The sequence below is a fragment of the Ahaetulla prasina genome, chromosome 2 (assembly GCF_028640845.1).
Source record: "Ahaetulla prasina isolate Xishuangbanna chromosome 2, ASM2864084v1, whole genome shotgun sequence".
Classification (NCBI taxonomy): Eukaryota; Metazoa; Chordata; class Lepidosauria; order Squamata; family Colubridae; genus Ahaetulla; species Ahaetulla prasina.
Window position 1 is genome coordinate 18,673,257 of NC_080540.1, and position 13,621 is coordinate 18,686,877.

General features: G+C 38.4%; 1 protein-coding gene across 1 annotated transcript; it reads right to left on the reverse strand.

Annotated features, from left to right (window-relative positions):
• Positions 1-229: 229 nt before the first annotated feature.
• Positions 230-8,904, reverse strand: LOC131193095 (uncharacterized). Its single transcript, XM_058172897.1, has 2 exons — positions 8,729-8,904; positions 230-1,387 (listed from the first exon to the last, which is right to left on the reverse strand). Exons 1-2 carry the CDS (start codon positions 8,808-8,810, stop codon positions 543-545), a joined length of 927 nt encoding a protein of 308 aa, XP_058028880.1. The 5' UTR covers positions 8,811-8,904; the 3' UTR covers positions 230-542.
• Between the last annotated feature and the right edge of the window lie 4,717 nt (positions 8,905-13,621).

Below are 13,621 nucleotides of genomic sequence, written 5' to 3' on the forward strand. Positions count from 1 at the left end.
GAATAGGGGTTGAATTCAGTTTTGATCCCCCTCCGAACACAACCTCAGAATTTGTAAAATCTAAGTATTTATTTTTGCGTCAAACTTAATTCGTGGATCTTGAAACTCTGATGAAACACAGAGCAGATTCTGAAAATCCATAATTTGCTTCCCCAACATGTTAGGAAACAAAAGTAAGGAAAATGATCAGGAGTTGACACTCTACTGAAAGAAGTTATAATTTCCCATGTCTGAAATATAGTTACTTTATTGTCATAACAGTACTCATCAAAGGGACATTTCCAACTTAAGTAGAAAGAAAATTCGAAAGGATTGCTGTGTATACAAGATCATATTCCTCTTCCCTTCAAAAAAGCATTTGTTATCAAAGCATATATTGTGCTTTGTTCAGATCCCTTTTTTTAAAAAAAAAGCTAAAAATTAAGAATGGTGTTTCTTCCCCACCTCAAAATCTTCCTTAACCGGTGTCTTTATTTTCTCAATTTCCAGGAAAAGCAAGAAAAAGTAAGGCTACATATTCCTGATCCAGCTGATATTTCTGATCAATCAAATCTCTCTTCAGAATCTGAGTCATCCGAGAGAGAATTCTCACTCGTTTGAGGTGGGGTAGGGAGAGTTGGAACAATAGAAGTGAATGATTCCTCAAGTGAAGAGGGGACGGGGAGGTTCTCTGCTTCATTTGGCTGAGCAGAAGGGACGGCGGAGGCCATCTGAAGAGATGGCTCTAATGAAGTAGGGAGACTAGAACTTCTGGCTGGCTGTGTGATGCTGTTCCTTGGTGAACTGGTGACTGAACTAGGTTCCTCCCTTGGGGGATCCAGAAGCTCCTTTAGAGAAGGAAACCAAGAGAGAAAATCTTCCGGTGGAGGAGGCTCAGATCTTGGAGAGCCGGAGAAAACCTTTATTAAAGGCTCAAAAATCTTGGGCAAGTCAGAAAAAGAAAAGTCATCCTCATCGATGGTCTCTAATTCACCAGCTCCGTAATCTTCTGCAATAGCTCTTTTAATAATAAGACTTAATAGAGCCAGAGGATCTTCCTCATCTTCAATTATCTTCAGATTTTCTTCTTCAGGAATTCTGGGTTCTGAGGTGTTTAGAGATCCCCACAAAGTAGTTCCTTGCTCCTTATTGACTCCCTCTGTTCCGTTAACTTGTGGGGAGTCCAGAACTTCTAGGTCAGGTATAATAGCTCCAATATTATCCCAGGAATCATCCTCTTCAGTCAAATCCACCTCGTTGGAATCGACTTCCAACTCGTTGGGTTTGAGGTTGTATTTCTCAAAAGCACCTTCCTTTTTAGGAACCTCTGCTCCTGATCCATTGGCCGCAGTTGAGGCTACATCAACCGTTTTCTCAACAGGCACTTGAATGCTCATGGATATCACACCTAGGAGGAATCAAAAAGGAGAAATATTATAAAGCGATAGATCTATAAACCGAGCAACCAACAATTACGGAGCACTTGCCTATTATGAGTCATTTAAAAACCCTGTTCATATTTGTAGAAAAGTATCCTGATCCAACAGCAGCTGAACAGGAAATATCTTCATTTGTGTAATCTCGTCAAATAGAAGTTTCATACTGATCTTTTCTTAATTTGAGTAACTGTTAACTGTTAATTGTCTAGGAACTTTTAAAAAAAAAATTGCAACACACTCTAATTTCATTGTTTGACATATCACTGCTCATAATGCAGACTCTTAAATGAAAATGTAACCCCTTTTCTTTGTATAGCTATTACTATTTGTCTACAGCTTTCATTTTCTTTTCTTTCCACAAATTTTTCTACCAGAGCATTGATATAGAAAACATGAAAGCAGCCAACACTTCATATGATGCTGTGTTTCTTCTGCTCGTTTGGTCAGCAAGGAGAAACCTGCAAATTCAATTCATTAAATTGGTTTCAGAATACTTTCACATCCGTACAGGTAGTCCTCAACTTAGGACTGTAATGGAGCCTACGCACTATGGTCGTAAGTCATGATGATTGTACAGCAGATCACCCACATGACCAACCCAATTCTATGATCTTGTTGGCATAGAATTGGGTCAGTCCTGTGAATGCTGTAGTCATTAAGCTACCCAATTGTTTGTTATGGACTGGTTTTGCCAAAAGCTGGAAGTAAAAGACGGTTTTCGGTAAAAATGTAGTAAAACCTGATCATGTGACCATGCAAATAGTCATAAATGCAGGGTGGTTGACGAGCATCTGAAAGGCAGTCATGTGACCACAGGGGAAGGGGAACTGTCAAAACTTCAAAACTTGTAAGTATCCCAGGGGAGGCCTGTCATAAGGGGCGTGCATAAGAACACAAGCGTGCCTACCGTTCCTGTCCTGTTGTTTCCTTTCATTATATCCAATTAATATAGTTATTACATACTTATGCTTATATATATATGCTTATATATTGTATAGTTATTTCATGCTTATGCTTATATATACTGTGTGACAAAATAAATAAATAAATAAAACTTCAAACTGTCACTAAACTGCCAGTCGACTACCTGTATTCAGGCCCAAAGATAGGACTTTTCCCCCCCAAGACTCTACATGATATGAAGCAGGATTAATTCTGCTGATCTTCAAGTAAATAAAAGGAAAGTCCCAGGAGACTTATTCCAAGGTACGTTGCTTCTCCAGTTAAGCAGGTATGTTTCCCTCTTATTACCTCTACGGTGCAATTCTTGTTAATGCTCTAGGCAGCAGCCCACACACCTGTCAGCTACTCTAACTGGTTGCTTAGGGCAGCAAAGAAGATAATCTTACTTTGTGTCTCCAACCAGCATTTCTCAACCTCAGCAACTTTAAGAAATATGGACGTCAACTCCCAGAATTCCACCCCTCTAAAAGTTGCTGAAGTTGAAAAACACTGGACTAACCTAATATCTTTTTCTGTCAAATAGATTGTCGCTTTCTCATTTAGCAAATAGGAAACACAAGCTGGGGAGAGAAAGGCTCAAGAGCTTCACAATTCTTAAGAGGAAGCCCCCGGCAGGCAAGGATAGAACTTGGCCAGTTCTAAGTCTTAGTTTAATGCAAACATTATCAATCCTTTGAAATGATTCTTACCTGCTTTATAAGCGTTTCCCAACTTCGGTGACTTGAAGATACATGAACTTCAACTTTCAGAATTCCCGGGCCAACCATGCTGGCCGGGGAATTCTGGAAGTTGAAGTCCACACAAAATTGCATTATAGGAAAGAAGATTCTTTGTCCACTAAATGATATTGCTAGCTACATGATCATGGTGCTGTTGCCAGCATATTTTCTGGAAGGAAGAACAGCAGCTTTTTCTATGTTCATGTCACCTGGCCAGGCAAGTTATACCCGCTCAAAATCTGCTCATTGTGTGAGTATTAAAAGCTGCTTGGAGCACTTCTTCTCACCATGAAAAGGGAGATTTCACTGAAGCAAGTAATTAAAGAAGTGGGAGTGTTGAGTGACTCAACAGGCCGAGCATTCCATGGCAAAGGTTTTACCCATTCAATTTCTGCCTACCACAATGTTGTAAAATGCACAGAAGCCTCAGCAGAAAAATCAGGGCAGGTTTTATTTTGCGTGTCTGCTTGAATTATAAAGTAGGACACAAACCAACGTAGAGCGGAAATTAGGGGGTGTAATTAGCAGGATATGTACAAACAAATAATATATGAATTGTCTATGTAGACAGTGGAACATATTACAGGTCCTCCTTGTTTCGCAACCACAATTGGCACCGGCAACTCAATCATTAAGCAAAGCTGTCATTAAGTGAAACCACAATTTATGATCTAACTTCAGCTTTCCTTTGCTTCACATACCTATGAAAGTCATAAATGTGTGCACTGGTTATAACGGGAAATGGTTGCTAAAGGATGCAGTTAGTAAATGAGGACTACCTGTTCTTTCTTTGGCATGAGTATGCTGTGATTACAAACGTGTTCTCTAACAACCTTTTCCAAAATTAGTTAAAGTCTTGTTGTAGTGACAATAATGGCATAAAATAAGAAAAAAACAGGAAAATAAATATCTACCTACATTCATGCTGTATTCATTATATATATTCATACATTCATGATAGGATGTGTAGTCAAACCCATCTCAAAAGCCTTTGGTTTGGGAAAGCTGGTTAGAGAAGAACAAAGCAGACAAAGGTGTTCTCTTAACCATAAATTATTTAAATGGGATTTGGAAAACACACCCCAGTTTATGATTACCTGAAATTATCACAATGAGAAATAAGTCTTGCAAACAATTTGGCTGAACCTCAACAGATAATAAGTTGAGGGAGGGAATTTCTACTTTTGCCATTAATCTCTAAGATATAACAGCAGCGCTTAGTTTATTTTATATTTCATTTTAAATAATGTTTAGGAATTCCACAGAATGGTGTTGAGAGAAGAAGAAAGCCTTGTGCTGTTTACTGTGGCAATTATGGAGATTAATTCTGAAAGCAAAGGTGCTGAGTGGGGTGTAGTGTAAAACTGAAGTCAAGTTGCTGATCTGGTGTTCAAGGGCATAGTCAGCAATGTTTTATTTATACCCAACTTCACCGAAGGAAGCCATGCTTTGGCTCTCAACCGTGACCCTTGAGAGTTAAGAATGTTTAAAATCTTGCTTTGTCAGGCTTCAAAAGGATTCTGATTGTGTCTCCCAGGTTCTAAAATCTCAAGTAACATTCTCCATAAATATTTTTTCTAGTAAGTATCACTTATAAAACTATTGGGCCCCACCTTGAAACCAATTAACTTGTTTGTCCCTTTTAGCCCATATCTTCACTGGGGAAACTCAGCACCCAGGAATTCCTTTTGGCACTGCTGACGGAAATTAGGGCCTCATGGAACAAGAGTCCATCAATCAAAGTATAAGTGAAGGATTGTATTTTTGTTTTTAAACATGCCCACCTGACCACGTAAAATCCAAAGCATCTAGATCAGTGTTTCTCAACCTTAATAACTCCCAGATTTCTGGGAATTCAAGTCCATGCATCTTAAAGTTGCCAAGATTGAGAAATACTGATCTAGATGGAAGGCAATTAAAAAAAATTCTGCTTCTAAGCCATTTTGAACCTGAAAATCTAATGTTTCATGTATCATGTTTTGGTTCTGCTTCTAGCTTTTCTTTTCTTTTTTTTACTATATATCAAAATTGCCAAAAGTTAAGTTTACAACTACAGTTAGCTTTAGCGAACTCTTTAAAAAAATCTGAAAGGAAAATAAAAGCTTTTTTAAAGTTTGGGATTTAAAATTTGGGATCTTTGGGATTTTTTTCTTTTTCAATTATCTGATATTTAATGAGTAGATTAATAGCCTTGTCCTTTGCATCTTCACTCAGAAGTATGGTAATTCCCATTTCTACTCTTGCCAAATCTTACTGATTCCTAAAGCACATCAGATAAAGTTGAACCCAGCCAAAACATTAGTTTTAAATTTTTTTAGAGATATAATACTTTCTCATTAGTCATTTATGTTCAGACAGCATGGGATATTTAGAAACACAAATTACATTGTTCAAATTAGGCAACTGCAGAAAGCATAGTTTAAGAGGGCATGGTCCAAGACCTAATTTTCCCCTGCAACAGCAACCTTGCAAAGTAGGCTGGATTGAGAAAAAGAGAGTAGCCCCAAATTTTCCAATAAGCTTCTGTGATTTAGGTAGGACTGGAACAGGGGTGGGTTTCAAAACCCGTCACTACTGGTTCACTCATGGGTGTGCGTACGCACGATGCTTCTGCGCATACACAGAAGCATCCGGGCGGATGGGCGGAGCCTCCCTCCACCGCCGCTACCAGTTCTCCCAATCCCGGGTGAACCGGTAGCAACCCACCACTGGACTGGAACCTTGAGGACAAATAAAGTCAAAACTTGGGTGCAGGAAAAATAGTTGTATCTGATACCAGCTAAGACTGCAGGCTAGTGCTTCAGATGAGCAGTGGAAAGACCCAGCATCTAGCCCCTTTAACAGCTGCAGAAAAGTTCCTTGGGTGTTGTGGGGATCAGTCCCTCTCTCTCAGCCCTAGAGCAGAGTGGAGGAGTGGAGAAGCCCAACCTGACTCATAAACTGTAACGGAAAAAAAATAAATAAGGGTCAAATATGCACACCATCTAGAACTCCTGGGAAAGATGGGATATGAATCTTAAAAAGAACAACGAGGAACACAACTCCAAAGTAGGCTTGGACAGTTCTTGTTTTTTTAATTAATTTTTTTTAATTGCATCCGTCAAAGTTTCAGTCTCTATTTAGAAGGATGCTCCAGGTGTTCTTACAGAATGGAAATAGTTGCTGGCAGCGAATCCAAATAAGATGTTTGGAGGTGTGCCTGCCTATCAGAAGACTAAACGTAAGCCAAGATGTAGACAGCATTCCGGAGGGCTGTAGGGAGGAAGCTACCTCACCATTTTAGCTGCTGATAAATGGAGGCAATGTGGCTGGCCGCATCACCATAGCAGGTGCTTTTCCAAAAGAGAACACCACCATATATTCTCAAAACAGCTTTGGGAGGCTGAGTATAAAAGAAATTGGCCAATTAGATAGCTGCTTAGAGTGCTAGTACTTACCATATTTTGAGGGAAGGAAAAAATTAAGATGCAAATATTTTTGTGAAGTTGCTGATTGCATGGTCAGCAGTAATTACTAGTAGTTAGTATGTGGCTCTCCCTGGTTTTGACACTGAGATGGGATTAAAAAAATGAAGACATGTTCACACTACCATCTTAGTCTGTAAAACCTTGACAATCCAGCCTAACCAGATTATAAATCCTCCTCGCTTCTGACTTTAGGACATTAGCTGGGCCTAATTAGGCTTAGAACAAAATTTGGCAATCCAAACAGAAATGCAAGTAAATAAGATTGAAAAATATAATCCTACCATGTTTTCCCAAAAATAAGACCCTGTCTTATATTTTTTTGAACCCTGAAATAAGCACTCGGCCTTATTTTGGGAGAAGTCCTATTATTTTGGGGTGCATGGAGGAAGATGGGGCTCCTCTTGCCGTCTTACCTGATTTCCAGCTCTGCGTTTAAATATTTTTGGGGAGGGCTTATTTTCGAGGGGAGGCTTATTTTAGCACATGCACTCAAAAGCCCGATTAGGCTTATTATCAGGGGATGTCTTATTTTCGGGGAAACAGGGTAGTTTCTTGCCCTAAATTATTTGATGTAGCAGTTTTACAGAAGCAAAAAAGATCTGGATGTGGTTTATGTTTGAATGGACATACTTTGAGTTTCAAAAAAAAAAAAAGATGAGAAATTCATCAAACAATAAATAATGGCCATCTTGTTAACAAGAAAGAAATTAGAAGAAAAGGTACAATCTCTGCCTCTCCTGACAATCTGTTTCCAAGACAGGTACTTTATAGATGTCCAGCTGACTTCATAAGTCTGCTGTTGGATTCCTGTCTTTCCAAAACTCCAGATCAACTCTGGGAGAAAAAATGCCAATCATTTCTCTAAAATAGCTTTGCGTACAAAAAAAAAAAGAATTTATAACAGGGATTGACAATTTGTTGGTTTCTAGATGTTTTAGAGGTCACACAGTATCTTGCCATTTTGTCCTGACTGTTAAAGACTAATTAAAGTTGATCCATCACATCACTAATGCCAGCTTTTAAAATAATAATGGTTCTAGCTTTGTGGCAGAGTTGAGTAAAGGAAGTTCACTTTCTTGCTATTATTAACATAACCTATTTGCTTTTCCTTTCTGGGCCACACATACATTCCTTCACAAAGAAGAGCACAGGGAAACTTCAGACTGCTGGTAACATACCTGGTTTTCCCTAAGAGAACCTGGTTTGTCCAAGATCATTCAGAAAACTGAATGTCATGATGGAGTACAGATTTTAATCTACCATATCCAAACTAGACATTGATCATCGCGCAACACTCACAAATGCACATTGGAAAGGCTATCAATGGACTAGGAAGAGTTACTAAAATATCGTTATAAAAACTTGATCCAAGCCAAACTTCATTTTATCTCCAGACTGGGCAATTTATCAGCCCCTGATATGCGCTTCTATCTCTCCTATTTAAATTGTTTGAATTGTTTTTTCAGCTTTGAAACTCAGCAATGAGCATCTCTCAGCCTACTTACATTACAAAGTCCTTATATTCTAGAACATTTCCCTAAGAATTGTATAAATGTTATGGTCTTTGAAAGCATTCTGCCAGCTGTCCAATGAAAGTTAAACACAAATCGTTTTAAACACAGCTTCCTAAATAACAGACTGGTGCGATTCAATGCAGTACTAAACCTTAAGTGATGTGATACTTAAAATAAGAAAAAATAAAATAAAATGCTAAAACGGCCACTGTCAGAAAGCGAAGAACGTTTTACTTTTTTTCTCAGTGGACCTCTTTTTAGGTTTCACAAGGTCTAGGATATCTTCTGGGTTTGCTATAAATGTAGTCCCAATTCTCCCAATAAATTATGCTGCTTTCCTAAAAAATCTGAAGGAACCTAATAACACCTTCTCAGACTGAACAAGACGGGTTTTCATGAACTATATCTGACTCCATCAAATGCATGGAGAGGTTAGGATCTAAAACCATTCACGCATCTGATGAAGACAACTCATAAGAGCTTATGTCTTTTAATAAAATTCATTTGTCTGAAAAGCTGCTCTCCAGACTCCTCCTGATTTCTGGCTACCATAATCAAAACAGGACTTTTCCAGGTTTTGCAGTACTTCCAATTTTTTCTTTTTTGATGTTCTGTTTCTGCTCTGATTTCATTCATCCTTTACTTACATGTGGAAAGTAGAATTGTGGCCAAGATGAAAACAAGGCTTCCACTGAAAGGCATCCTGCCCAAGCTGAAGCTGATCTTCATGTTTCTGGCTTGGCCCACTGCAACACCTTGCTGCTTTATGATTCTCCAGTCAGGCTCATCTATGGAACCAATTGCTCCAGGTACTCTCAAGGAGACACCTTATATCATTCCTGTTGGGATACAGGGCTGGATTTCCCAGATTTTTAGGGTGTGGTATCTTGCTATCCCTTGCATGGGAGTGCCACTCTTTACTGTTTCAACAGAGCAGGTGCAACCTTTCGGAAACATCCTCCTACTGGGAGTTTGGCAAGGCAAGTCTGGAATGATGAAAGGACTGTAACCAATCTCCTTTCTTTCACAGCAGAAGGCATGGAATCACAAGGCAGCAAAAACCATTGTGCTAAATTTATCACAACCACCACACGTCTCCTCACCTTCCCAAAGGGAGCAGGATTGGTGCTAAAACTCCTTTCATATTGGGCATTTTATGGCATTTTAAGTTGCAGAGCTTTGAAATGTTGCAACCAGGTTTAATTGCAAGATTTTTGAGAGTAGAGAAGATGAGAGATGAGACACCTGATCAAGATGCAACTTTTTAAAACTAGAGCGGATTGGATAACCTCCAGACAGGGGAGACTGCAGAGCTAAAATTCAGTAACAAATCATTAGAGATTCATGATTTCCTGCTGATGTTCAAATACAAAGCCAAATAAGAGTGGGATTTCATGTATTTACCATATAGGCTTTTGTGGTATTACCCACAGCCTTACAAATGTTGCTAAACTTTCTTATATCACTATTATACAAGATTAACAAGCAAGCTTCTCTATGCCCATATATATTAGGTTCACTGGATCCTTTGATCATCTAATGAATAAATTTGTTGGGCTTCCTACCTGTTGGGAAACTGCAACCTAGGCCGGAATGAGGGATCAAGTGAAGGCCTAGCTTAGAGTCCTTACACCACAAAAGGCATAAACTTAACCTCTCCCAAGATCCATAAAGCCTTATCTGGTCATTTCCAGGAGAAGGCAAACTATTTGGGGAGCTTCTTGTAACTTAGGTAAAGAACAATAAAGTTACTTACTTTAACAATCTACGAGTCACTCTAATTGCTTGCACCTGACACTAGCTACTCTTTAGTAATAAGCAGGTATACTATGATGGGAAGATTGGTAATTCTTATTCTATTGTTTTGAGTCTTGCTTTGAACTCTAGAGCCCCAAAGCTATTGCAAAAAATAACAGCATAGTGATCCTTAAAGAATAAAGAATGTCAATAAATTGTGATGTACCATATTTTTCAGAGTATAAGACACACTCCCCCCCCCCAAAAAAAAGAGGATGAAAATTTGGGTGTGTCTAAATCACCAAATGTAGCCAAAAACGTGAGGCATGGAGGAGCGATGGCCTGTGGCAATCCCTGCAGCCTGGAACAGCTGATTGGGGGTATTCCGGGAGGCCGATTCACCTGCCAATCAGCTATTTGTGTTGAATCAGGCTGCAATAATGTGCTGAAGCTGACTGGGCTGTTTGCTATTTCCTGCAAGGACTGTCAGAATTTGCAGCAGCAATCACATCCAGAAAGCACACACAAGTAATTGATACAGCAGGATTCAATAACTTCTCTTTATATATAATATAAAGTAAATATACAATACCAAAGCAGGTTTTCCAACACAAGCAAAACACAAGCAGAGGAGAGGAGTTTCAGTTTCAGAGATCAGCAAAGCATGCAGCTTTAGAACAGTTGACCTAAGCCACACCCAGGCTCCTTGCTGTCTCCTTCCTTGCTCACGCAGCAAATACTGTTTCAGTTTCCAAACAGCCATCAACTCTCTCACACACTGACAGGACGCTAACCAGATGAATACCAATGGATGCTGGTAGGTGGAAGCAGATTTTTTTTTCTTATTTTCCTCTACAAAAACTAAGATGTATCTTATACTCCGGAGCATCTTATACTCCGAAAATACGGTATACTGATTGTATAGGGCAGTGACAGCTAACTTTTTTGGCACCAAATGCCGAAACAGGAGCACGTGTGAACTTTTTTGGCACCAAGTGCCGAAGCAGATGATCTTTCGATTTCCGATGCGTGCATGCACAACGGCCACCTGCTTTTCCAGTTTCTGGCATGCATGCGTGCACGAAGACCAGTTGTCAAGTGCGCATGCACCAGCTCCACTTGGCCTTTCAGGGGTCCTCACACATTAAAAATGGAAGGATGACCTACTTTTCTGGAGTCAGCAGATTGATGTTGCATGTTGTTGTTATACACTCAATTGTGCCACTGAATGCAGTATCATTATATCATTTTTGGAATAAGCAGTATTCACAGTTGTGTAAGAATCTTCTGACATAATAAATCTAAACAAGAAGGGAGGAGAAAAATTTTAAAGAGAGTTCAGGAGTGGGAGGTCACTGATTTAAAGCAAGGCTGTGAAATCTCAAGAACTGTTGCATTTTCCACGATCGGCCTCCAAAGCTAGGTAGAACAAAATATAAATTTAACTCACAATCATTCACTCGACTTTTTTCCAAACAAACCTAGGTCTAGGATATACTAATTTTCAGGTCCATATAACTTGTTGCATCACGTATTTGCTAGAAATTATTTGCATTTTCATCCAATAACATAGCATTATTTATATATTTTTAAAAATCTACTCATACATTCAAATGACCAACCGGTACGCTTCAAACATCAGAAGCATTCCTAATAAATTTATCCAGAAATACATTAAACAACCAAAGGGTACTCTCATACCTTTGTCTTTCTGCTCAATTTTGAACCATTTGGAAAATATTCCATTTCATAGAATTGTACAGTATAAGTTTTGGAAATGACCTTGGAGATTATCTCATCAAATCCATTGCTTAGTCAGAAATCTACCATAGATAATCCTCAACTTATGACCACAATTGAGCCCAAAATTTCCATTACTAAGCAAGACAGTTGTTTAGTGAATTTTGCCTCATTTTATGACCTTTCTTGCCACAAGTTGTTAAGTGTATCACTGCAATTGTTAAGCTAATAACATGGTTGTTAAGTGAATATAGTTTCATCATTGACTTTGCTTGTCAGAAGGTGGCAAATGGGAATCAAATGATCCCAGGATTCTCCTATCCTTCCACAAGAGCCTGAAGACATGGCTCTACCGATTGGCCTTGGGACAAAATGGGGGAGTTCCACACTGGAGGTGCCTGCTGGATTGATGGCAGATTCTATCTTCACCACCACCACTTCCTCTCCCCACCCATCCATTTTTTTGGTCATCATATTGATTGATGCCTATGGAGATTCTCAGTCATCCAGGTCATGGTTGTCCCAAAGGTGCTTTTTCAAGAGACAACTGGACTTTCCGGTTAAAAGGAAAAGGCAGAAAGTCCAGTTGCCTCTTGAAAAAGCACCTTTGGATCATCATATTTATGTATTATTCTCTTTTGTCATTGTTTATTTTATTGTTCTATTATTTTACTTCTGTTCTTCCTACAATCCTTTCATTTTTCTTCCTTTTTACTATTGTAAGCCACTTAGAGTATCCCCGTGGCAAGATAAGAGGCAAATAAATTTAATAAAAAAACCACCAATACACATCAGTTGCCAAGCGTCTGGATTTTAATCATATGACCACATGCTGCATTGGTCATAAGTATGAAAAACAGTCATGAGTCACCATTTGTAGTGGTGGTGTAACTTTGATTGGTCATTAAACAAATGGTTGAAGTCGAGGACTACTTGTACCATCCAGGACTTCTGAAGAATTACCTTAAACTTGAAAAGAAATAAGAAGAAGCACACTTTTTAGTAAGTTATTTATCCAATGCTTTTTTGTTATACTGTACACTTAGTGCATGTAAATTGCTTTGTATGGCTTGGATTTATCTCAAAAGCTGCTTAGAAATACATTAAACATTGCCTAATATTTCATATTGCCTTTTGTGAAGTGTAGTAATAATTATCACCATGTAGTAATAATTATCACTATAAGGTATTATTTAGTGGGTCATTATAAGATTGAAATTGGAAACAAAATTCAAGAAACAAACTCCCACATTATTTCTGTTTATTTTACCTCATTTTCCTTTTCAAATGGATAGTTGTTTCAAATGTACCGGAAATTATTAGATAAATCATATTTTATTCAGTGCATAATATTTGCCTGTTCACCACCCTGAGTCCTTCGGGAGAAGGGCGGTATACAAATTAAAATATTATTATTATTATTATTATTAATATGCCATGTCTAAATGTATTTAATAATATAATATATGGGTGCAACTCATAATCTTTTTATTTAGTATATTATTTCCTGGGTTTCTCTCCTTCATTGACTGATACATCTATGTCTACAGACAATCATATGACCTGATTGTAGGCTGATAAATAGAAGGTGCATAGCAGATTTAATCAAAGCTTGTACAAACACATTTCCTGCTTATCCATCTTGTCTTATGCATCTTCAGAATATATATTATAATGGGAGATATGTTTCATCATAAAGGTATTCTACTAAGATATTCTACTAAGCAGAGTGTTCTCTTATCAAGTATTCTTCGTTCTCCAGAGATTATTGCAGTGTTTCTTGGCAATGATAGTGGAGGGGCAGCAAAATAGTTCTCTGAACAGAAGACGATATTTCTACATAAATATTTTACCCATTCTTGGATATCCTGAGTCACAATGATTTCAAATCATCTGCCTAGAAATACCTATCTTCAACAAAGGTTTGAATTTACTATTTGAATTCATTTTTCTATTCCTTTGTTGCTTGTTTTATGAGTCACAAATTTGGCATCAAATTACTTCCCATATCCCAGTAGGAACAGCACCTGGCTAGAATATCTACCACTGACATGCCCACCCCC